At 38.4% G+C, this 27879-nt stretch overlaps 1 protein-coding gene across 1 annotated transcript in view; it reads right to left on the bottom strand.

Annotated features, from left to right (window-relative positions):
- Positions 1 to 27879, bottom strand: part of HOMER2 (homer scaffold protein 2) — a 627175-nt gene that overhangs the window by 170464 nt on the left and 428832 nt on the right. The window contains exon 4 of the mRNA XM_053717425.1: positions 13634 to 13726. Within this exon, the coding sequence (XP_053573400.1) occupies positions 13634 to 13726 (93 nt within the window). The remainder of the gene's footprint in view (positions 1 to 13633; positions 13727 to 27879) is intronic.

Raw genomic sequence — 27879 nt, 5'->3', positions numbered from 1 at the left:
GCCTGTCCGTAATGTCGTCCAGAGTAGCTGAACCAATGTTCTCTTCCAGAGACTCAATCCAGAATGCCGCTGCAGCCGTGATCGGCGCAATGCATGCAAGGGGTTGCAATATAAAACCTTGTTGAACAAACATTTTCTTAAGGTAACCCTCTAACTTTTTATCCATTGGATCTGAAAAAGCACAGCTATCCTCCACCGGGATAGTGGTACGCTTAGCTAAGGTAGAAACTGCTCCCTCCACCTTAGGGACCGTTTGCCATAAGTCCCTTGTGGTGGCGTCTATTGGAAACATTTTTCTAAATATCGGAGGGGGTGAGAACGGCACACCGGGTCTATCCCACTCCTTAGTAACAATTTCAGTAAGTCTCTTAGGTATAGGAAAAACCTCAGTACTCGTCGGTACCGCAAAATATTTATCCAACCTACACATTTTCTCTGGTATTGCAACTGTGTTACAATCATTCAGAGCCGCTAACACCTCCCCTAGTAATACACGGAGGTTTTCCAGTTTAAATTTAAAATTTGAAATATCTGAATCCAGTCTGTTTGGATCAGAACCGTCACCCACAGAATGAAGTTCTCCGTCCTCATGTTCTGCCACCTGTGACGCAGTGTCTGACATGGCCCTAATATTATCAGCGCACTCTGTTCTCACCCCAGAGTGATCACGCTTACCTCTTAGTTCTGGTAATTTAGCCAAAACCTCAGTCATAACAGTAGCCATATCCTGTAATGTGATTTGTAATGGCCGCCCAGATGTACTCGGCGCTACAATATCACGCACCTCCCTCTGAGCGGGAGATGTAGGTACTGACACGTGAGGCGAGTTAGTCGGCATAACTCTCCCCTCGTTGTTTGGTGAAATTTGTTCAATTTGTACAGTTTGATTTTTATTTAAAGTAGCATCAATACAGTTAGTACATAAATTTCTATTGGGCTCCACTTTGGCATTGCAACAAATGACACAGGTATCATCCTCTGAATCAGACATGTTTAACACACTAGCAAATAAACTTGCAACTTGGAAATACAATTCAATTAGAATAATATTAAAACGTACTGTGCCTTTAAGAAGCACAGAAGATCTATGACAGTTGAAAATTAATAAATTGAAACAGTTATAGCCTCAATCCTTGTAAACAACACAACTTTAGCAAAGGTTTAATCCCATTAGCAAAGATAACAAATTCTGAAAGCAGGAAACAAATTACAGAATAAACGTTTTTTATCTCAGTCAAACTATAATTCTCACAGCTCTGCTGAGAGAAATTACCTCCCTCAAAATAAGTTTTGAAGACCCCTGAGCTCTGTAGAGATGAACCGGATCATGCAGGGAATACAATGAGTTGCTGACTGAAATATTTGATGCATAGTAAAAGCGCCAAAAAACGGCCCCTCCCCCTCACACACAGCAGTGAGGGAGAACAGAAACTGTCAGAAAACAGATTAAGCAACTGCCAAGTGGAAAAATAGTACCCAAACATTTATTCACTCAGTACCTCAGCAAATGAAAACGATTTTACATTCCAGCAAAAACGTTAAACATAATCTCTAGTTATTAAACAGCTTTATGTATTTCTTACAGTGTAATTCTAGTGAAGTACCATTCCCCAGAATACTGAAGTGTAAAGTATACATACATGACATTATATCGGTATGGCAGGATTTTCTCATCAATTCCATTGTCAGAAAATAAAAACTGCTACATACCTCTATGCAGATTCATCTGCCCGCTGTCCCCTGATCTGAAGTTTACCTCTCCTCAGATGGCCGAGAAACAGCAATATGATCTTAACTACTCCGGCTAAAATCATAACAAAAACTCTGGTAGATTCTTCTTCAAACTCTGCCAGAGAGATAATAACACACTCCGGTGCTATTTTAAAATAACAAACTTTTGATTGAAGATATAAAACTAAGTATAATCACCATAGTCCTCTCACACATCCTATCTAGTCGTTGGGTGCAAGAGAATGACTGGGAGTGACGTAGAGGGGAGGAGCTATATGCAGCTCTGCTGGGTGAATCCTCTTGCACTTCCTGTTGGGGAGGAGTAATATCCCAGAAGTAATGATGACCCGTGGACTGATCACACTTAACAGAAGAAAAAACAGTATGGGCTATAATAATGGATCATCTACAAAACATGTATGCAAAGAAAAATCTAGTGTATAATGTCCCTTTAAGGATTATCCACTTTGTGTGGTCAGGTTTTATACTTCCATAGGCACTATATCCTCTCCATTCCCACTCCTTTTCTAATTGATTGCAGTTTTAGCCTCTGCACTTAACAGAGGCAGAACACATCTTGAAAGATACTAATCTTAAGAGTCTGCTAGTCATTTGGATTTGTCTCCTTAGGCATAAGCCTTGAATTGTCTGAAATTTAGATTGATCAAAGTCACTTTATAACAGGAAAAAAAAAAACAGAATTCAGAGGCAACATTCTGATACTGAATAGCTGAAACCTCAAGGAATCCAGCTTTGCTTGAAGGCTAATCATTAATCAACCATCTTTTGACCAGAAGGGACAGAGGCAAATACAGGACTGAAAATACATTGATATAGCTTTTGGGTCTATCTTAAGATCAGTGGTTTATTTAGGTTTTGTGTTGCCCTAGACACTCAAAATTCCGCTGCCTCCCTGCAGGTTTTAGGTCTTTTTTGGCTTTATAATATGTTTTAGTGAGGGTGTAACATGACTTATTTAATGGCATTTCAAAAGTAAATGTTCATGTTCAAGTGAACACGTGTTTGTGTGTATATGATGAGTGTGTGGAGTAAGTGTTTGTATTGCAGTGTGCGTGTTTAGTGTGTGTGTGTGTGAAGTGATTGTGTAGTGAGATTAAAAAAGTGGTACCCCCCAAAAAAATTGTCGCCCTAGGCAAGTGCCTTGTTTGCCTAGGCCAAGATATGCCCCTGCTTAAGACTAAAATAGACTCAGAATAAAATAAGCTCTCATTATAATACTGAGATTAGTTAAAAGTTTTAAATACCTTATTTCATCTTGCCGATTCTGGGGTTAAAAATGAATATTTAAGTTGATTTTTAATTGATGTTTAGCAACTTCAATACAGACAGTCGATCTGTATGCAAATACTATTCAACATGGTCATTTAGATAGCATCAGCTGGTCAGCAGCATAACACTTGAAGAGCCTATTGGTCCCATTTTCTGGTTTACTTTGCAAAGACAGAATTTAATGAAAAAGATTACATTTGATGGAAAGGACCCACCAATATGCAACAGAATACACTTATAGCACTCTTGATTCCTGTTACATCTAAATGACATGTAATTGAATATAGTGTTTGATGTAACTTTCTTTTGCAGACCTTAATTAAAACATAATTTTTATTGGTATATTTAAAAATTGAATTTAACAAAAATAAAATAAAAAACAGAATTTAATGATTTTTTTCTGACCAAACGCATGGTTAGAGCATTTTGACCTTATGATAGAGACTCATGAGTCTCTATGGAGAGAATAAGACCATTTTCAGATGTATTTAACAGCACAGCAAGCACAATATTTAAAGAGATACTGAACCCAATTTTTTTCTTTTCTAATTCAGATAGATTATGCTATTTTAAGACACTTTCTAATTTACTCCTTTTATCATTTTTTCTTTATTCTCTTTGTACCTTTATTTGAAAAAGCATGAATGAATGTATGCTTATGAGCCGGCCCATCTTTGGTTCAGCACCTGGGTAGCACTTGCTGATTGGTGGCTAAATGTAGCCACCATTCAGCAAGTGCTATCCAGGGTCCTGAACTAAAATTTGTCCGGCTCGTAAGCATACATTCATGCTTTTTTAAATAAAGATACCAAGAGAACAAAGAAAAATTGATAAAAGGAGTAAATTAGAAAGTTGCTTAAAATAGCATAATCTATGTGAATCGTGAAAGAAAAAGATTGCGTTCAGTATCCCTTTAATGAACCTACTGTATATTGCAACCTTTTTTTAATTTTCCTCAATTAAACATTTTAAAGGGATTAAATGTTGAGTTGAAATTGACATTTATCTAATTTTAGTAGTCCTATCACAATGGTCTATCTATTGTGGAAAGATGGAGTGCTCAGTCTGGTCTTTAATTTTCCCTTAATAATAAACTCAAATATAGGTGTTTTGAATTGTGATATCTGTATTTTTATGTCTTTTTAATGTTCCTCTACTAATTACATTATTATGATAATTACATGATGATCTAACACAACAAAATAATTTGTTTCATATTAAGTCACATCTGTCAGCTTTGTAAACTCAGAAATAATAAAGAATTAGAGAGGAATTTGTCATCTGTAGGGCTGTCTCAGTTTCTATAAGTTCTTATTGACATTGGTTTTAAAATCCAAATTTCTAAATGAGTCATTTATATCCAGTTCACATTAGTTGAAAAGCTGGTGGTTTAATTTCTTATTCACAAATATTCCCTGTTTTACAATTCATTGAAGTTTTACCGAGACAATAAACTAGTCGATTATTTTAAGACTTGGAAAATTAGATATGCTACTTGTTGTTCTGAAAGCACTAAAGTTCAAATTATTCCATTCTCACATATAAGGATTTGTTCGTATTAAAACTAAACAAAAATTACCTCCACATAAAATCAACAGGAAATTAGAACATGAAGTGCTCAGACACATACATTTATATTCTAAGTGGCAAGGACACCGCTTGTGAACATTTAGTATAAGATAATATTTATGTATGTACGTACGTACGTACGTACATATACATACATACACACACACTGTATATATAGTCATTTAGGCAATATTTTCAGGTCATAATACAGTTTATACATGTTAGCTAAAGGTAGATTTAAATAATTGTTTTAATACATAGTTCCATCAGAATGGTAATGGTTATTGCTTAAAATAAATATTTTAGAACACAAAAACCAAAACAAAGACACAGAAGGTTGTGAATTACCGATAGGAAATGTTTATTTTTAATACTCTTATTTAAAAAAATATATATTAAAAGGAAAAGTCTTTATTTCAGAAGAATTCTGGATTTTGGAATTACAGATTTAGGGATTTGCAACTGTGAGTGACATTTGTATCTGGATATTTGCCAGCTGTTACGTACTGACTGATCCAGACTTACAAATGAATTGAAGAATAAGTGTTGCCTCAGGGATTCTTACATTGATCATCATGATAGATACCAAAGGAAAGCAAAGAAATACAAAAGCTCAAGATGCATCAAGACCGTATACCATAAAAAGGTACCATGATTTATAAGTTCCACCTTATTAATTGCATTAGTCTTGGTTATGAAACAATTATGTCAATATCTATTACAGCTTTATAATACTTGGAAGCAGACTGCTCCACAGATACTCATTTATGGAATCTGAGGAACCCTTAGTTTCTGTAATATTTTTTGTTAACCCCTTAATGACCCCAACGTAAGATGTACATCGCCGGTCGTTAATGGGACACTGAACCCAAATTTTTTCTTTCGTGATTCAGATAGAGCATGCCATTTTAAGCAACTTTCTAATTTACTCCTATTATCAAATTTTCTTCATTCTCTAAGTTTAGATGCCGGCCCATTTTTGGTGAACAACCTGGGTTTATCCTGGCTGATTGGTGGATGAATTCATCCACCAATAAAAAAAGTGCTATCCAGAGTTCTGAACCCCCCCCCAAAAAAAAGTTGTTGTTTTTTCAAATAAAGATAGCAAGAGAACGAAGAAAAAATGATAATAGGAATAAATTAGAAAGTTGCTTAAAATTGCATGCTCTATCTGAATCATGAAAGAAAAAAATTGGGTTCAGTGTCCCTTTAAGTTTTTTTTTTTTGCACAACCCCTATAGAAAGACCAGTGACATGCCGGTCCTTAAGGAGTTAATATTAACTAGGAGGGGGGGAAAAAACCTCAGTGATCCCCGAGAAATTCACTAGTAATCTGCACATTCTGTAATCAGTTGTCAAAATATTATTTTATAGAGATTGATTTCATTATAATATTATTATCACCAGTCACATCGGAAATTCTAGCACCTACAAAATAAAACTTAGAGTATCTAATCTTTACACTATGATGTTCTCTAATTTGTTAAAGCGTTCAATTTTATCACTACTGACACTGAAACATACAAAGGGGTTAAACACATAGTTAAAAGTACCACTCAGAAGCCGCAGAGAACTGCTCATCCAGAGCAGACAGAGCCAAAGAGCCAATCAGCAGCACCTATTGCACAAGCCTATCAATTAGCAGCAGCATCTGCTTGGAATAAGCAGATCTCTGAGGCTCCCAAGTGCTACCTAAATAAGCAGGTCATTTTAATACTAAAATGTCCCTTTTCCTTTAGCGTTAACCGAAGAGCAATCAGAAAATTTTTGCTCCAAATGACCACGTCTTAAAAAATAAAAACAGAATTTATGTTTACCTGATAAATTACTTTCTCCAACGGTGTGTCCGGTCCACGGCGTCATCCTTACTTGTGGGATATTCTCTTCCCCAACAGGAAATGGCAAAGAGCCCAGCAAAGCTGGTCACATGATCCCTCCTAGGCTCCACCTACCCCAGTCATTCGACCGACGTAAAAGAGGAATATTTGCATAGGAGAAACCATATGATACCGTGGTGACTGTAGTTAAAGAAAATAAATTATCAGACCTGATTAAAAAACCAGGGCGGGCCGTGGACCGGACACACCGTTGGAGAAAGTAATTTATCAGGTAAACATAAATTCTGTTTTCTCCAACATAGGTGTGTCCGGTCCACGGCGTCATCCTTACTTGTGGGAACCAATACCAAAGCTTTAGGACACGGATGAAGGGAGGGAGCAAATCAGGTCACCTAAATGGAAGGCACCACGGTTTGCAAAACCTTTCTCCCAAAAATAGCCTCAGAAGAAGCAAAAGTATCAAACTTGTAAAATTTGGTAAAAGTGTGCAGTGAAGACCAAGTCGCTGCCCTACATATCTGATCAACAGAAGCCTCGTTCTTGAAGGCCCATGTGGAAGCCACAGCCCTAGTGGAATGAGCTGTGATTCTTTCAGGAGGCTGCCGTCCGGCAGTCTCATAAGCCAATCTGATGATGCTTTTAATCCAAAAAGAGAGAGAGGTAGAAGTTGCTTTTTGACCTCTCCTTTTACCAGAATAAACAACAAACAAGGAAGATGTTTGTCTAAAATCCTTTGTAGCATCTAAATAGAATTTTAGAGCGCGAACAACATCCAAATTGTGCAACAAACGTTCCTTCTTTGAAACTGGATTCGGACACAAAGAAGGCACGACTATCTCCTGGTTAATGTTTTTGTTAGAAACAACTTTCGGAAGAAAACCAGGTTTAGTACGTAAAACCACCTTATCTGCATGGAAAACCAGATAAGGAGGAGAACACTGCAGAGCAGATAATTCTGGAACTCTTCTAGCAGAAGAAATTGCAACCAAAAACAAAACTTTCCAAGATAATAACTTAATATCAACGGAATGCAAGGGTTCAAACGGAACCCCCTGAAGAACTGAAAGAACTAAGTTGAGACTCCAAGGAGGAGTCAAAGGTTTGTAAACAGGCTTGATTCTAACCAGAGCCTGAACAAAGGCTTGAACATCTGGCACAGCTGCCAGCTTTTTGTGAAGTAACACAGACAAGGCAGAAATCTGTCCCTTCAAGGAACTTGCCGATAATCCTTTCTCCAATCCTTCTTGAAGAAAGGATAGAATCTTAGGAATCTTTACCTTGTTCCAAGGGAATCCTTTAGATTCACACCAACAGATATATTTTTTCCATATTTTGTGGTAAATTTTTCTAGTTACAGGCTTTCTGGCCTGAACAAGAGTATCAATAACAGAATCTGAGAACCCTCGTTTTGATAAGATCAAGCGTTCAATCTCCAAGCAGTCAGCTGGAGTGAGACCAGATTCGGATGTTCGAACGGACCTTGAACAAGAAGGTCTCGTCTCAAAGGTAGCTTCCATGGTGGAGCCGATGACATATTCACCAGATCTGCATACCAAGTCCTGCGTGGCCACGCAGGAGCTATCAAGATCACCGACGCCCTCTCCTGATTGATCCTGGCTACCAGCCTGGGGATGAGAGGAAACGGCGGGAATACATAAGCTAGTTTGAAGGTCCAAGGTGCTACTAGTGCATCTACTAGAGTCGCCTTGGGATCCCTGGATCTGGACCCGTAGCAAGGAACCTTGAAGTTCTGACGAGAGGCCATCAGATCCATGTCTGGAATGCCCCACAATTGAGTAATTTGGGCAAAGATTTCCGGATGGAGTTCCCACTCCCCCGGATGTAATGTCTGACGACTCAGAAAATCCGCTTCCCAATTTTCCACTCCTGGAATGTGGATTGCAGACAGGTGGCAGGAGTGAGTCTCCGCCCATTGAATGATTTTGGTCACTTCTTCCATCGCCAGGGAACTCCTTGTTCCCCCCTGATGGTTGATGTACGCAACAGTCGTCATGTTGTCTGATTGAAACCGTATGAACTTGGCCTTTGCTAGCTGAGGCCAAGCCTTGAGAGCATTGAATATCGCTCTCAGTTCCAGAATATTTATCGGTAGAAGAGATTCTTCCCGAGACCAAAGACCCTGAGCTGTCAGGGGTCCCCAGACCGCGCCCCAGCCCATCAGACTGGCGTCGGTCGTGACAATGACCCACTCTGGTCTGCGGAAGGTCATCCCTTGTGACAGGTTGTCCAGGGACAGCCACCAACGGAGTGAGTCTCTGGTCCTCTGATTTACTTGAATCGTCGGAGACAAGTCTGTATAGTCCCCATTCCACTGACTGAGCATGCACAGTTGTAATGGTCTTAGATGAATGCGCGCAAAAGGAACTATGTCCATTGCCGCTACCATCAAACCTACTACTTCCATGCACTGCGCTATGGAAGGAAGAGGAACGGAATGAAGTGTTTGACAAGAGTTTAGAAGTTTTGTTTTTCTGGCCTCTGTCAGAAAAATCCTCATTTCTAAGGAGTCTATTATTGTTCCCAAGAAGGGAACCCTTGTTGACGGAGATAGAGAACTCTTTTCTACGTTCACTTTCCATCCGTGAGATCTGAGAAAGGCCAGGACTATGTCCGTGTGAGCCTTTGCTTGAGGAAGGGACGACGCTTGAATCAGAATGTCGTCCAAGTAAGGTACTACTGCAATGCCCCTTGGTCTTAGTACCGCTAGAAGGGACCCTAGTACCTTTGTGAAAATCCTTGGAGCAGTGGCTAATCCGAAAGGAAGTGCCACGAACTGGTAATGCTTGTCCAGGAATGCGAACCTTAGGAACCGATGATGTTCCTTGTGGATAGGAATATGTAGATACGCATCCTTTAAATCCACCGTGGTCATGAATTGACCTTCCTGAATGGAAGGAAGAATTGTTCGAATAGTTTCCATTTTGAACGATGGAACCTTGAGAAACTTGTTTAGGATCTTGAGATCCAAGATTGGTCTGAACGTTCCCTCTTTTTTGGGAACTACGAACAGATTGGAATAGAACCCCATCCCTTGTTCTCCTAATGGAACAGGATGAATCACTCCCATTTTTAACAGGTCTTCTACACAATGTAAGAATGCCTGTCTCTTTATGTGGTCTGAAGACAATTGAGACCTGTGGAACCTCCCCCTTGGGGGAGGCCCCTTGAATTCCAGAAGATAACCTTGGGAGACTATTTCTAGTGCCCAAGGATCCAGAACATCTCTTGCCCAAGCCTGAGCGAAGAGAGAGAGTCTGCCCCCCACCAGATCCGGTCCCGGATCGGGGGCCAACATTTCATGCTGTCTTGGTAGCAGTGGCAGGCTTCTTGGCCTGCTTTCCCTTGTTCCAGCCTTGCATTGGTCTCCAGGCTGGCTTGGCTTGAGAAGTATTACCCTCTTGTTTAGAGGACGTAGCACTTGGGGCTGGTCCGTTTCTACGAAAGGGACGAAAATTAGGTTTATTTTTGGCCTTGAAAGACCTATCCTGAGGAAGGGCATGGCCCTTACCCCCAGTGATATCAGAGATAATCTCTTTCAAGTCAGGGCCAAACAGCGTTTTCCCCTTGAAAGGAATGTTAAGCAATTTGTTCTTGGAAGACGCATCCGCTGACCAAGATTTCAACCAAAGCGCTCTGCGCGCCACAATAGCAAACCCAGAATTTTTCGCCGCTAACCTAGCCAATTGCAAAGTGGCGTCTAGGGTGAAAGAATTAGCCAATTTGAGAGCACGGATTCTGTCCATAATCTCCTCATAAGGAGGAGAATCACTATCGATCGCCTTTTCTAGCTCATCGAACCAGAAACACGCGGCTGTAGTGACAGGGACAATGCATGAAATTGGTTGTAGAAGGTAACCTTGCTGAACAAACATCTTTTTAAGCAAACCTTCTAATTTTTTATCCATAGGATCTTTGAAAGCACAACTATCTTCTATGGGTATAGTGGTGCGTTTGTTTAAAGTAGAAACCGCCCCCTCGACCTTGGGGACTGTCTGCCATAAGTCCTTTCTGGGGTCGACCATGGGAAACAATTTTTTAAATATGGGGGGAGGGACGAAAGGTATACCGGGCCTTTCCCATTCTTTATTTACAATGTCCGCCACCCGCTTGGGTATAGGAAAAGCTTCTGGGGGCCCCGGGACCTCTAGGAACTTGTCCATTTTACATAGTTTCTCTGGGATGATCAAATTCTCACAATCATCCAGAGTGGATAACACCTCCTTAAGCAGAGCGCGGAGATGTTCCAACTTAAATTTAAATGAAATCACATCGGGTTCAGCTTGTTGAGAAATTTTCCTTGAATCTGAAATTTCTCCCTCAGACAAAACCTCCCTGGCCCCCTCAGACTGGTGTAGGGGCATATCAGAACCATTATCATCAGCGTCCTCATGCTCTTCAGTATCTAAAACAGAGCAGTCGCGCTTACGCTGATAAGTGGGCATTTTGGCTAAAATGTTTTTGATAGAATTATCCATTACAGCCGTTAATTGTTGCATAGTAAGGAGTATTGGCGCGCTAGATGTACTAGGAGCCTCCTGAGTGGGCAAGACTGGTGTAGACGAAGGAGGGAATGATGCAGTACCATGCTTACTCCCCTCACTTGAGGAATCATCTTGGGCATCATTTTCAGTGTCACATAAATCACATCTATTTAAATGAGAAGGAACCTTGGCTTCCCCACATTCAGAACACAGTCTATCTGGTAGTTCAGACATGTTAAACAGGCATAAACTTGAAAACAAAGTACAAAAAACGTTTTAAAATAAAACCGTTACTGTCACTTTAAATTTTAAACTGAACACACTTTATTACTGCAATTGCGAAAAAGTATGAAGGAATTGTTCAAAATTCACCAAAATTTCACCACAATGTCTTAAAGCCTTAAAAGTATTGCACACCAAATTTGGAAGCTTTAACCCTTAAAATAACGGAACCGGAGCCGTTTTTATCTTTAACACCTTTACAGTCCCTGGTATCTGCTTTGCTGAGACCCAACCAAGCCCAAAGGGGAATACGATACCAAATGACGCCTTCAGAAAGTCTTTTTTCTCACACATGCGACTGCATGTCATGCTTCTCAAAAACAAGTGCGCAATACCGGCGCGAAAATGAGGCTCTGCCTATGATTAGGGAAAGCCCCTAGAGAATAAGGTGTCTAAAACAGTGCCTGCCGATATTATTTTACAAAAATACCCAGATTAAATGATTCCTCAAGGCTAAATATGTTATATATGAATCTATTTAGCCCAGAAAATGTCTACAGTCTTAACAAGCCCTTGTGAAGCCCTTATTTACTCTGTAATAAAAATGGCTTACCGGATCCCATAGGGAAAATGACAGCTTCCAGCATTACATCGTCTTGTTAGAATGTGTCATACCTCAAGCAGCAAAAGTCTGCTCACTGTTCCCCCCACTGAAGTTAATTCCTCTCAACAGTCCTGTGTGGAACAGCCATCGATTTTAGTAACGGTTGCTAAAATCATTTTCCTCTTACAAACAGAAATCTTCATCTCTTTTCTGTTTCAGAGTAAATAGTACATACCAGCACTATTTTAAAATAACAAACTCTTGATTGAATAATAAAAACTACAGTTAAACACTAAAAAACTCTAAGCCATCTCCGTGGAGATGTTGCCTGTACAACGGCAAAGAGAATGACTGGGGTAGGCGGAGCCTAGGAGGGATCATGTGACCAGCTTTGCTGGGCTCTTTGCCATTTCCTGTTGGGGAAGAGAATATCCCACAAGTAAGGATGACGCCGTGGACCGGACACACCTATGTTGGAGAAAAATATTTATATATACCGGCCTGATAAAACAGTGTATCGCCGAGAAACGCGTCGCTGTATTGTAGTTTTGATATTAAAGTACCCTATTTTTATCAAAACTGAGTTTTATACACATTTTTATGGTATTCCTGCTTTTGGTATTATCACCATATTGAGAAACCCTTGGCAATCGTTTATATCCTATTGCACCTAAGACTAAGACACTCCCTACTGATGTTCCTGACACAGTGAAAGAGTTAGCCAGACTACTCCTGAATATCTGGCCTGCGTTTATAGCACTTGGCAGTGCATCACCAAATGTGAGTTGAATATTTCTGTCCTACATCTCTTTATGCATAAACATATTACACTATGGTAGTTTGTTTTTTATTCATCCTAAGGAAGAAATAACACCACACAAGCTGTTGCTATTGAGACAGTTAGCCAGCATACTCCAAAATGTCTGGCCTGCCTGTACAGCACTTGACAGTGCTTTCCTAAATGTGAGTGCACCTTTATCACTCTTTTACATATCTTGTAATCTTTGAACCTACGACGCTATGGGCGCCTTCTTTATGTTTATTTTTATGCAGTAGCATTTACTTGGTGTGTTTTTATGTCAATAAATCCAATAATAAAAACCCACTTTGCTTTAACATTGTGTATAAATAGCGTGGGAATGTGTCAGTATTCAGAGGCTAATATTTAAATCAGTTTTGTACAGAGGTCAGGATACTGCACAGGGCCACACGTTTATTTGTACACAAAGACAGAATTTTTCTTGAGGCTAAAATAATAAGAGTTTACAATTAGGCACAATCGAGATTATGTATTGAAAAATCTATGGTAATGCTTGAAATGTCTTGTAGAACTTGTTACTAATACAAACATATTCATTGTACAAACCTCTGTAGCAGTTTGCAGCTCCAGGGGAAATATTTCCATAATAATTAGCGCTGCGGAATCTGTTGGCGCTCTACAAATAACCGATAATAATAATAATACTATTTTCTTGGGTGTAAATGCATAGGCAGAAATAAAGAAAACAAGAAAACTAAAGCTGGCAATTTAAAGGGACATGAATTATTATTTTTTGCGTGATTTAGAAAGAGTAAGCAACTTTCTAATTTATGTATTAAATGCTCTTCATTCTCTTGGTATTTTTTAAAATAAGATCGGGAATGTGCACAAGTCTGGAGCACTATATGACAGCAGTTTTGTAAGAAGGTTACCATTTCCAAGAGCACTATATGGCAGCACTATTTCCTGTCATGTAGTTCTCCCAACGCCTACTTAGGTATCTCTTCAAAAACAAATACCATGGCAACTAAGCAAATTTGATAATAGAAGTAAATTGGAAACTTAACAAATGGTATGCTCTGTGAAGTGCACTTAGTTACAAGCTGAGGTAACTCACTTGAGAGTGGTTGCTGGAGGTCTCCATCTTTTCTTGAGATCTTTCACGTGCCAGTCTTGCAGCTTCTTTAACTTCTTGAAATTTGTCTGCAAACTTTCAAACAACATTAATATGAGTATTAGAATATTTTTGGGGATTTATATTTCATGTGCTTATATAGCATATGCAGTCTTTAACGGGAGCAAACGTTGAAATAATAAATGAAGATGTGTTCAGACATTATAGGGTTACTGTCTTAGAATGAAAACTGCTGTATCTTAAAAGGACATTCAGGTCAAAATTTAAATGCAGATGAATTACTCTTAAATATACATGTACTGGCAAAATGCTTCTAGTAAATGTTATCACTGTTTTAGTGTTAGCATTTTTCCCTGCATGTGAAGCATAGCTATTCTTAGTGCACCAGCATTTTAATTACTGCAGCTGCTCAGAGAGCCAGTAGGGCTTGTTTCATGTCAGCGATTAACAAATTGTATCATTACCAGATGGTACAAGCAACTTAGGCTCTCTGAGCAAGTGCTGTGTTCAAAATGCTGGTGCACATTTAAAAGGGACACTGAACCCAAATGTTTTCTTTCATGATTCAGATAGAGCATGCAATTTTAAGAAACTTTCTAATGTACTCCTATTATCAATTTTTCTTCGTTCTCTTTCTATCTTTATTTTAAAAGCAGGAAAATAAATCTTAGCAGCCAGTACATTTTAGGTTCAGCATCATGGATAGTGCTTGCTTATTGGAGGCTTACATTTACCCACCAATAAGCAAGCATAACCCAGGTTCTCAACCAAAAATGGGCCGACTTCTATGCATCACATTCCTGCTTTTTAAATAAAGAGAGCAAGAGAACAAAGAAAAATTGATAATAGGAGTAAATTAGAATGTTGCTGAAAATTGCATGCTCTATCTGAATCATAAAGGAAAAAATGTGAGTTTAGTGTCCATTTAAATAAACTTCTGAAACAGCTACAATTTTTATTAGAGGCATTCTTGCTAATACATGTATATTACAAAAAAATTATTTTATAAAAAACTGAAATGCATCCATGTGGATTCTAATTTTGGCTGGAATGTCCCTTTAAATACACAAGTCCTTAATGCTACACATAAACAACTGCAACAGGCTAGTGCTAAATAGCCTTATTTGGAAAATTAAGTTATAGTATATTTTAGAACCTCTCAGTGTACAAACTTACCTGCTCAGCCAGTCGCCCCTCTCTTCTTGGTCTGTTTTTTAACCTGTGCATGTGAGTGCTTTAATGCAGTTCATGTTATTGAAATGAAATAAACTGCAGAACAGGTAATGTTACACCCAAAGGGTTCCAAAAATATACTTTAAAGGAATATGAAAGTCAGAATTAAATGTTCATGAATCTGATTGATCATGCAATTTTAAACTAATTTCCTTCTATAGTCAAATTTGTTTCATTCTATTTGTATCTTTTTTTCAAGAAGCAGCAATGCACTACTGAATGAAGATTAATTTTGACTTTACTGTCCCTTTGAACTTCAATTTCCAAAATATACTGGATGCTTTTAGCACCAGCCTATCACAATCTTGTATGTATAATGAGGTGGTTTTGTGGGTTTACAGTCCCTTAAAATATGAGCCCCATAATATTTTCAAACTTTTTTTATTTTATATGCAATGCCACAGGCCAAAAAAATAAGAATTGTCAGAGGTGAGATCTAGTCATCCAATTTAAAAAAAATACAACAAAATTGTTAGATACAATTGTGCTCATAAGTTTACATACCCTGGCAGAATTTATGATTTATTGGCCATTTTTCAGAGAATATGAATGATAACACACTCATGGTTAGTGTTTGGCTGAAGCCATTTATTATCAATCAAATGTGTTTACTCTTTTAAAATCATGACGACAACAGAAACTACCCAAATGTCCCTGATCAAAAGTTTTACATACCCTGGTGATTTTGGCCTGATAACATGCACACAAGTTGACACAAAGGGGTTTGAGTGGCTATTAAAGGTAACCATCCTCACCTGTGATCTGTTTGCTTGTAATTAGTGTGTGTGTATAAAAGGTCAATGAGTTTCTGGACTCCTGACAGACCCTTGCATCTTTCATCCAGTGCTGCACTGATGTTTCTGGATTCTGAGTCATGGGGAAAGAAAAAGAATTGTCAAAGGATCTGTGGGGGGAAAAGGAAGTTGAATTGTATAAAACAGGAAAGGGTATAAAAAGATATCCAAGGAATTGAGAATGCAAATCAGCAGTATTCAAATTCTAATCAAGAAATGGAAAATGAGGCATCTGTTTGATAACATACTGAATTCATCTTGCCATCAATTCTGACCAAATTTCCTGTGCCTTTGTACCTTTGTAGCTCACACATCCCCAAAACATCAGTGATCCACCTCCGTGTTTCATAGTAGGAATGGTGTACCTCCTTATTGTGCATCTTGAAAAAGCCACACCACATGTCCTGTATTTCACCTGAAGTTATTTGTGGGTTTGGCTTTGCATCCCGAACAATTTTCCTGGCAGTTGTGGCTGAAATTTTAGTTGGTCTACCTGACCGTGGTTTGGTTTCAACAGAACCCCTCATTTTCCACTTCTTTATTAGAGTTTGAACACTGCTGATTTGCATTCTCAATTCCTTGGATATCTTTTTATATCCCTTTCCTGTTTTATACAGTTCAACTACCTTTTCCCGCAGATCCTTTGACAATTCTTTTGCTTTCCCCATGACTCAGAATCCAGAAACGTCAGTGCAGCACTGGATGAAAGATGCAAGGGTCTGTCAGGAGTCCAGAAACTCATTGACCTTTTATACACACACACTAATTACAAGCAAATAGATCACAGGTGAGGATGGTTACCTTTAATAGCCATTCAAACCCCTTTGTGTCAACTTGTGTGCATGTTATCAGGCCAAAATCATCAAGGTATGTAAACTTTTGATCAGGGTCATTTGGGTAGTTTATGTTGTCATTATGATTTAAATAGAGTAAATACAGTTGATCGATAATAAATGGCTTCAGCCAAACACTAACCATGAGTGAAACAAAAGTTTTTGTGTTATCATTCATATTCTCTGAAAAATGGCCAATAAATCATAAATTCTGCCAGGGTATGTAAACTTATGAGCACAACTGTACATACATCTCCGTTTTGTTTATTAACCAAACATGTATTCTCTGCAGCAGTTAAAAGTTTAAAATAATCTTTTCCACACAACCTGTTACATAATCACATATTGAAGATATGAGAAGCTGGAACGTACCTCCTGTATTTAGTTTATGAAGAAGTGCTTAAGGTATCAGGAGGTGTAATATAGTGATATTCTTTATATTAGTAACACTTAATGTTGAGACATGGGTTGGGGTCTACAGGGGCAGGGAATACAGTGGGATGGAAATAAGAGCACTGGGGTGAGGGGCCCTGCAAATGCTAAAGGTGGCCCTTTATAACACCATGATATAAAACGCTAATAGACATACAAATTATATTTCTTTGTATTACTTACACTACATATTCTTTATTGTTATTTAAATGGGCGCAGTGAGTATGGCCTATTAATTCTAGGCAAGTGTTATGAGAAGTATTGCAAGATAAAGTACTATATGAAATAAGTGATATCTCCTACTTCTTACCATGCACTTAAACTGTAAAAAAGTAAATATTAGCAATAGTCAAATTCACTTTAAGAGAGCTTGTATCTTTTTCCTATATACATGCCTGTATCAATTAAGGACAGATATGTAAATAAGGTTAGGCTTGTGAAGCCTGTCATGTGCACTATGGAAACCCCACAGTTTCCAGACTTAAATTACAGGAAAAGGGGGCAAAATAATAATTAAAGGTTTTTTACAACACCAACATGTGATTTTACAATCTCGAAGAGTTTACTGTCCCTTTAAGATTACAAAACTAGATAAATATAAGAATGTGAGGTTTGAAGTACAGCCTAGAATCAAAGGAGACTAAGACAGAAGTGCCCTGGTCAGTAGATATTAACCATAGGAAACGTCAGGAATATGACAGACACAGATGTGACATTGACAGATCAATTATGGCTATGGGTGAGTTTTTAGGAGATGGAATGACAAACCTAGAGATGACAGACATGCAATAAGATATTTTTATATTTCATATATTTGTATTCTACATGAGACGACCATATAAAGAACTGCATATTTACATTAGATTATTTGTTAATAATAAAAGTTTATTATTTATCTGTCCCAGTAATTAGTTTTTTTGTGTGCATGAAATTCTATAGCTCATTTTATTCCAATTTTTGTTGTAATACTCCTTAACACTATGTAATGTTTTTTGTCCCACTATGTATACTATTCTTTGCAAATACTCTGGGATTTTGTAAACGGTGTAAAGACTGGATTATTAACATGAACATTAAAATGGACATTTCAATATAAATTTAGTATTTAGAATATTTTATTGTAGCACTAGTGCTCATTCTAAACCATGGCTAAAATTAGCGCACAAATTGATATTACAAGTCCATGGTAAAACAGATTTACCAGAAAAAGGTTTAGAGCGGGCAACATAGCTTTAGCGCACACTATACTATCAATGGATATCGCGCCCAAATTAAATATTGCTCATATTACCAGTTGAAAGTTATCGAACGGAAGCCAAAACAGCGCTAGAATAATTAGCGCAAACTGAAGTAAAGTGTTAGGGTTAAAATAAAATACATGTGAAACATATTCAAATAAAATATTACACTCACATATAAACATTTTTTATAAAAACAATATTTTTTATTTAGAATTTTTCTTTAAAAAAGGGTTAAAAAGGGATATGGTATATGACAAGGTGTTTGAATGAGATGGGCTCCAAAGTGTTTGTGTGCGTATATATATTGGGGGAAACCCGATGTGGACTCCTTACCCAATGTGCTTAGAGGAATATGGCTTCACCTCATTGACAGGGCCCAAAGAAGGTCAAAATGATCATCTGGGATTGCCATGTTCAGCAGAGGATTGCCTGGTATTTCAGGGCAGGATTGATCTTACTAGGTGGGATCAGACTGATTTACTTCAGAAAAGTTCTCATTTGCAGAAAGCACACCTGGGCTAAAAGTGGCTGCTCCTAGGTAGTAACTCGCCATAAAACAAGCTACTGTGCTGCTGTTCGTTCCTGGTAAAGCACATTTCTTTCTGTATGTATTTGCAATGTGACCCTGAGGCAGTCTCTCTAAGGGTAGTGGGGGGAAACCAGACATAACCTCCTTGCCCAATGTGCTTAGAGGGATATGACTGCACCTCACTGACACGGCCCAAAGAAGGCCAAAATGATTGTCTGGAGTTGCCATATTCCTTGTTCAGAGAAGGATTAGGAGGTTTGTTAAAAAAAATTGGGCTAAAAGAGGCTTCTCTTAGGTGGTAACTCGCCATAGAACAAGCTACTAAGCTGATTGTTCCTGGTAGAGCGATTATTTTTTCTTTATGTACACTGTGTATATATATATATATGTGTGTGTATACATATTTATATATGTATATTTATGTGTGTAAATATGTATGTGCGCACACAAAAAAAATTATATATATATATATATATATATATATATATATATACATACACACACAGCAAAAGATAGAAGACAGCACTCTCTGGTCTTAAATACAAAGGTTGTTTTATTTGTAGTGACGTTTCGGGGAAAGGTTCCCCTTCCTCAGACCAAAGAACAATACAAAGTGCCAAACATTTATACACATACAGACCCCTCCCCCTGTTAAAAAACCACTACAATTAGTTGCTAAGCAACCATTACCTGGCTGGTAACCAATAAAGCAATTATCTAAAATACAGACAACACCTGTGTAAAGTGAAAATACAGCAATACGTGTAATACACTGATTGAAAACACCTGATTGTGAAAACACTTGTCTTGCTAACTACACATTGGAATTAATTACAGTTCACCTTCAACAATGGGAAGCCATAGAGCAACTTAATCTTAATCGAAATTGTACAGTCATATTGCAAAAATCATTAAAAAATGAACAGAAAAACATAGTGTCCTATGCCGGTTTGAGATACTTGAAAACAACCGATAGTGAAAACACTTATCTAGTGAGCTATACATTAGTATTGATTCCAGTTAACCTTCAACAAAGGGTAGCCATAGAACAACTTAATCTAAATTATTCAGTCCCATTGCAAAAATCATTAGAAAATGGACAGATAAACATAGTGTCCTATGCCGGTTTGAGATACTTTTTGTTCAAGATGTTTTTAATCTCTGTCACAAAGTTGCAGATATGTAGTGTGCTGCTCTTGTTTCAATCAATATAATGTGAGGGGAGAATGCATAGTACAGACACAGAGTCAATTCAAAGGTCACAAGGCTATAGTACATTTGTGCCTATCCATATGACCACATACATCTGTATCAACCCCACAAAGTCCAGTAGCCACGAGGATGTTAATAACAACAACTACATCCCCAACATAGTCCCTGTGCCAGAGGGTAGCAAAGTGCGTGGGCAGCCCCCAGATACACACACACACACACACACACATATATATATATCAGTGCTTTCCAAACTGTGTGTCGGGACACACTAGTGTGTCGGCAGCAGTGTGTAGGTGTGTCCCTGCTTCAGCACAATTTTTTTTAAATTTAAAGGGACATAATACTCATATGCTAAATCACTTGAAACTGATGCAGTATAACTGTAAAAAGCTGACAGGAAAATATCACCTGAGCATCTCTATGTAAAAAAGGAAGATATTTTACCTTACAATCTCCTCAGCTCAGCAGAGTAAGTTCTGTGTAAAAAGTTATACTCAGCTGCTCCCAGCTGCAGGTAAAAAAATTTAAAAAAATGAAGAAATGAACAGCAGCCAATCAGCATCAGCAGTGCTGAGGTCATGAACTCTTACTGTGATCTCATGAGATTTCACTTAACTCTCATGAGATTTCATAGTAAGCTTCCTTTACCTGATTGGTGAAATAATATGAGAGTGCACGATGCTAGTCCCTTCAGATGTCCCAGGACAAACACACTAAAATGCTGCTTAGAAATCCTTTACAATGGGAGGTGGCTACTGAGGAACTTTTGAGGTAAAATATCTTTCTTTTTTTACATAGAGACGTTCAGGTGATATTTTCTAATCAGCTTTTTACAGCTATGCTGCATCACTTTCAAGTGTTTAAACATTTGGGTATTATGGCCCTTTAAATAGTTTTTTGGTTTCTGACTTTCCACCTGCCTGCTACGCATATCACCTGGTTGACACGTGATTGATACCTAGTGGGTCACAGATCATCTTAACCAATTGGCACAGCTCAGTGGGAACTGAAACTATTACCATTGGCGGATTTGGCGGCACATTGGCTCCTGACTGCACGCGTAGTCTCCTCAATCGGCTTGTGACTGCAAGTGTAGCCAGTGAGTGGGACAGCAGTGTGTTTGTAGTGCGGGCAGTAGTCAGTCGGACTCACAGAGGGTGGCAGCTTAAACGCTGAGCTGAAGTCAGAAGTCAGAGGGATTTTTTGCAACTAGCTCCCAGTACTGCATTGCTGCTCCTGCTGTTGATATATAGATAGGAAGTGGAAGCTTAAAAACGCTTGATGATGAAATGTGAGTGTCTTTAGCTAATATTACACCAAATATTCAGAAACTGTGTTCATGCCATCAACCTCATACATCCGTTAAAATAGTAAGTAGCTATTGGTGTTATTAATTCTTGCCCATACATACTGTTACTTGTAAATACATTTAGTTATTATAATTTATGTATGTGTCCGTATCTCTTAAAACAAGTTAGTTTAACCTCCTTTTTGCTAGTACAACTGAATTACTGTGTCGCGAAATGATGTAGGTCTACAAAGTGTGTCACCAACAAGAAAAGTTTGGAAAGCTCTGATAGATATATATATATATATACACACATATATATATATATATATATATATATATATATATATATATATATATATATATATATATATATAATATGTGTGTGTGTGTATATATATATATATATATATATACATACACACACATACATACATTTACAGTCGTATGCAAAAGTTTAGGCACCCCTGAAAATTTCCATGATTTTCATTTATAAATAATTGGGTGTTTGGATCAGCAATTTCATTTTGATCTATCAAATAACTGAAGGACACAGTAATATTTCAGTTGTGAAATGATGTTTATTGGATTAATAGAAAATGTGCAATATGCATCAAAACGAAATTAGACAGGTGCATAAATTTGGGCACCCTTGTCATTTTGTTGATTTGAATACCTGTAACTACCTAGCACTGATTAATTGGAAAACACAATTGGTTTGGTGAGCCCATTAAGCTTTGAACGTCATAGACAGGTACATCCAATCATGAGAAAAGGTATTTAAGGTGGCCAATTGCAAGTTGTTGTTCTCTTTGACTCTCCTCTGAAGAGTGGCAACATGGGAGCCTCAAAACTCCTCTCAAATTACCTGAAAACAAAGACTAATCAACATTAACGTTTAGGGGAAGACTACAAAAAGCTATGACAGAGATTTAAGCTGTCAGTGTCCACTGTGAGGAACATAGTGAGGAAATGGAAGACCACAGGCACAGTTCTTGTTAAGGCCAGAAGTAAAATATCAGAGCGGCAAAGGCAAAGGAGGGTGAGAACGGTCAAAAACAGCCCACAGACCACCTTCAAAGACATACAACATCATCTTGCTGCAGATGGTGTCACTGTGCATCATTCAACAATTCAGCGTATGGGAGAGTGATGCGGAAGAAGCCTTTTCTGCACACATGCCACAAACTGAGTCGCTTGAGGTATGCAAACGCATATTTGGACAAGCCAGCTTCATTTTGGAAGAAGGTGCTGTGGACTGATGAAACAAAGATTGAGTTATTTGGTCATAACAAGGGGCATTATGCATGGCGGCAAAAGAACACAGCATTCCAAGACAAACACTTGCTAGCCACAGTAAATTTTGGTGGATGTTCCATCATGCTGTGGGGCTGTGTGGCCAATGCCGGAACTGGGAATCTTGTTAAAGTTGAGGATTGCATAGATTCCACTCAATATCAGTAGATACTTGAGAATAATGTTGAGGAATCAGTCACAAAGTTAAAGTTACGCCGGAGCTGGACATATACATATACAGTCATATGCAAAAGTTTAAGCACCCCGGACAATTTCCATGATTTTCATTTATAAATAATTGGGTGTTTGGATCAGCAATTTCATTTTGATCTATCAAATAACTGAAGGACACTAATATTTCAGTAGTGAAATGAGGTTTTCTGGATTAACAGAAAATGTGCAATATGCATCAAAACGAAATTAGACAGGTGCATAAATTTGGGCACCCCAACAGCCTCTCAACGCTTGCTATAGCCTGTAGAGAGTGACTGGATTCTGAATGAAGGTATTTTGGACCATTCCTCCTTGCAAAACACCTCCAGTTCAGTTAGGTTTGATGGTTGTCGAGCATGGACAGCCTGCTTCAAATCATCCCACAGATTTTCAATGATATTCAGGTCTGGAGACTGGGATGGCCATTCCAGAACATTGTACTTGTTCCTCTGCATAAATGCCAGAGTAGATTTTGAGCAGTGTTTTGGGACGTTGTCTTGTTGAAATATCCAGCCCCGGCGTAACTAACTTTGTGACTGATTCCTCAACATTATTCTCAAGTATCTGCTGATATTGAGTGGAATCCGTGCGACCCTCAACTTTAAAAAGATTGCCAGTACCGGCACTGGCCACACAGCCCCACAGCATGATGAAACATCCACCACATTTTACTGTGGGTAGCAAGTTTTTGTCTTGGAATGCTGTGTTCTTTTGCCACCATGCATAACGACCCTTGTTATGACCAAATAACTCAATCTTTGTTTCATCAGTCTACAGCACCTTCTTCCAAAATGAAGCTGGCTTGTCCAAATGTGCGTTTGCATACCTCAAGCGACTCAGTTTGTGGCATGTGTGCAGAAAAGGCTTCTTCCGTATCACTCTCCCATACAGCTTCTCCTTGTACAAAGTGCGCTGAATTGTTGAACGATGCACAGTGACACCATCTGCAGCAAGATGATGTTGTAGGTTTTTGTAGGTGGTCTGTGGGCTGTTTTTGACCGTTCTCACCATTCTTTGCCTCTCCAATATTTTACTTGACCTGCCATTTCTGGCCTTAACAAGAACTGTGCCTGTGGTCTTCCATTTCCTCACTATGTTCCTCACAGTGGAAACCGACAGCTTAAATCTCTGCAATAGCTTTTTGTAGCCTTCCCCTAAACCATAATGTTGAACAATCTTTGTTTTCAGGTCATTTGAGAGTTGTTTTGAGGCCCCCATGTTGCCACTTTCCAGAGGAGAGTCAAAGAGAACAAGAACTTGCAATTGGCCACCTTAAATACCTTTTCTCATGATTGGATGCACCTGTCTATGAAGTTCAAGGCTTAATGGGCTCACCAAACCAATTGTGTGTCCCTATTTATCAGTGCTAGGTAGTTAAAAGTATTCAAATCAACAAAATGACAAGGGTGCCCAAATTTATGCACCTGTCTAATTTTGTTTTGATGCATATTGCACATTTTCTGTTAATTCAATAAACCTCATTTCACTACTGAAATATTACTGTCCTTTAGTTATTTGACAGATCAAAATGAAATTGCTGATCCAAACACCCAATTATTTATAAATGAAAATCATGGAAATTGTCAGGGGTGCCTAAACTTTTGCATACAACTATATATATATATATATATATATATATATATATATATATATATATATATATATATATATATATATATATATATATATATACACACAAACACACATTACATATATATATATATATATATATATATATATATATATACACACTGTATATACACACACACACACACATATATACATACATCAAAATGAAAATTAGGTGAACTTTTAGGTGAAAACCCTTTCAACAACGTAAAATAAACATTCTGCCCTCATCTTGAGAAGTGTTATTCTTTTTGGAGGGTTCAAGGGATATAGAAGCCCCAAAGTACTGTTGTAAGGGACACTGAAAAGCACAATGTGCAATAAAAACATAATCCTACAAAATATGTTTAGTACAGCAAAAGGCTAAAGGGGCCCTCAGAGATGGTTACAACAGGCAATAGGAACAAGGGCAAATAGGAAGCAGCAGTCAAGCAAGGTGTTAAGTTTAGCTTTTGTTAATAAAATGTTTCAGATCGTTTATAAGAATTGGTATGTTTTAGATACTAGTTTGGGAATAAAATGTAGTAGGTTTCTGTTACCAATTAATGAATACAATTTTCTCATTTGTGTAAAATGTCAATCAAATTCAGACAGCACTGCTGCAATAAATAGTCTAAAATGATGCAATGTTTATCTGAATATATTTTTGTTAAGTTTAGCTTTAGTTAATAAAATGTTCTCATCTGAGAAGACTGAACAATGATGCAATGTTCATCAGAAGATTTTTCTTTTGTTTTGGTTTCAGATACTAGCTCGTTCTTAAAATTTTCTCATCTGTGTTTTCTATCCTATTTGAAATGAGTTTGGGTTTCAATTTGTTCATAAAGTGACCCCCTGCTGTCTATTTTATTATACTTTGCAGAAAAATAGGCTAGAAATTCTATAGAATAACTAGGCATTCTATGAAATGTTGAAGTATATAAGATCAGAATGAAATAAGCTAATTACTTAGTTCCAAAAAAGTGCTACGCATTCTTTAGAAAGCATGAGTTTCACATATTTTACCTGTAACATATATCTTTATCTATTTATCTTTCTATCTATCAAGTCCTTAGGTATATGCACATAACTCCAACCACCAGGGTACAAATGAAAAAGTCAATATACAGCATCAGGAAAGCATTGCACTGACAGGAATTTATCTATAAATAATAACATTCATTCAAAAAAGTTAAAATGTATCATAACGTTTGAGTCAATATCCAAAAACATTAAGAACCTGGCCACCAAGGGGAGGCAAAGATACCCCAGCCAAAGTTAAATACCTCCCTTACTCCCCTCATCCCCCAGTCATTCTGCTAAGGGAACAAGGAACAGTAGGAGAAATATCAGGGTATAAATGGTGCCAGAAGAAAAAACATTTTTTTAGGTCTGCCCAACGGAGAAACGGGCGGGAGCAGTGGACTCTCCTCCCACAGATGGAAAAGAAATCATCAGGTAAGCATAATTTGTGTTTTCCATCTTAATGGGAGGAGAGTCCACTGCCTCATTCATTACTTGTGGGATCAAATACCCAAGCTCTAGAGGACACTGAATGAACAAAACAGGAGGGTAAAAGGAGGTGGACCCTATACAGCCTGTAGACCCTCTCTCCCAAAAACAGCTTCCGCTGAAGCAAAAACATCAGGGCGTCACACCAGTAGGCAGCCGCTTCCGCCACCGCAGCGATCGCTGCTGCCGGTTGAAAAACAAACCCCGTGAGTTGAAACATCTTTCTCAACATGGATTCTAATTTCTTATCCATGGGCTCCTTGAACAACGAGCTATCCTCGAGGGAAATAGTCGTCCGCTTTGCGAGCATTGAGTCGGAGGCGTCCTCATCAGCGGATAATCTATCAGAGACATCCAGCGGAGTAGATGACCCCTGGGATGGGTGGCTAGGTCTTTCCCTTCGCTTGCGCTTCACAGGGCGTGGTAAGGCATGGAAGGCCGCAGAAACCGCCGTTTGCAGTTGGGCAGCGAAATCTGGCGGCCAAGAGGCCCCTCCCGCGGCAGGTTCAGTTGGGCCATAGGGAGCTGCATGTGTGATCGGAGATTAATTTAGGGAACGCACCTGGCAAGGTGGACGGCTCAGTAGTGCTAAATATCTTAATCTATTTAGATATTGCAAACTTATCTAAGCATGTGAAACACAGTTACGCAGGCACCTCCTCGCAATAAACACAGGTATTAGATTTAATTAAAGAGGGGGTATCCTCTAACATATCAGAGTCCTCCATAGCTTGCGCCTTTAGATAGATAGAATAAATGGCACCTTTATATACGAATGGCCGGGGCACTCACCACCTCCTATGACCCGGACCATAGAGAAACCATTACGTCTCCCGCAATTGCAGATCAGGAAAGAGGAAGTGGAAAGGCCACACCCTGTCACATGGAGTACCATGCAGGATGGCCCACCCCTGCACTGTAGAGAAAACGTGCCAAAAAAGTCTGCGCTGATCTACACCTGACTGTTAACACATTGCTAGAGCCTCACCTCACACATGACGCCAGGGCCGCCATCAGGGGGTGACAGGGGTGACTCCTGTCAGGGGCCCAATGGGCTAGGGGGGCCCCATGAGTCAAGAACTAAAAAAAAAAAAAAAAAATTTTTTTTTTTTTTAATTTTGGCAGCCACCAGTGGGTACTACAGGGTACTACAGCAGAGTGCTAATTGAGCATGGGGAATGTTATAACAAGGAGTAAAGTATTAGCATTTGAGAGGATTTCTGAGTGTGCACTAAACCACTATGCACAGTGTGAGACAGACTTGGCACTTTGTTTGTACAGTGTGTGCCAGATCACTTTCATTTGCAGAGGAGGTAGGAATTACTTAGCAAATGTTTTTTATTTCTTTGTGCAATTTAGGATTGTAACTTCAGTGTGGTAGTAGTTGTATGGTGGGGCCATGGGTTCATATTTTTTTTTTTATAGCAGCAGTGTATTTATGATTATTTGACAATGCTGTAGAAATTCTATATTTAAAACCATGCAGAAAATTTTCCTCCTCAATACACAAATGGTAGGTGCCCTTTTGGCAGATATTCATTTTTATATATATATTACATTCCAGTTTACTGCCCCTTTATGCAAGGACTTTCAAGATGCAAGGAGGCATTTTATCTAAGATTTTTACATCTGCATAACATGTTATACTCTCAGACTAAGATTGCTCATTGTTTGAAATGAGACAGGTTAACTTAAAACTGTTCAGTTTACACTACAGCTGACTTAATTTACCAACAAGCCTAAATCCTGCATTTAACCAGATCTAATGATATGAGTACCACAGCTTATGGTTCCACCAAGACCATATAGAGTACAGCATTTTCAATATCCATAAGTACAGCTGACAGATGGGAACATTTGTCCTCTATATTTGAAGTGGTGCTCTTGGTTGGGGAAAATGGGGAAAAAATCAAACAACCATATGTCAACCTTTAAAAAGTACTTTTCTTCATCTAGCCATCTACCCAGATCATTAATGTACAATTTTGAATTCACAGAATTATTTTTGTTTGCACATTTACAAATATGATTCTT

The sequence above is a fragment of the Bombina bombina genome, chromosome 6, assembly GCF_027579735.1.
Source record: "Bombina bombina isolate aBomBom1 chromosome 6, aBomBom1.pri, whole genome shotgun sequence".
Classification (NCBI taxonomy): domain Eukaryota; kingdom Metazoa; phylum Chordata; class Amphibia; order Anura; family Bombinatoridae; genus Bombina; species Bombina bombina.
Note: the sequence above shows the minus strand (reverse complement) of the source record. Positions and strands in the feature narration are given on the sequence as shown.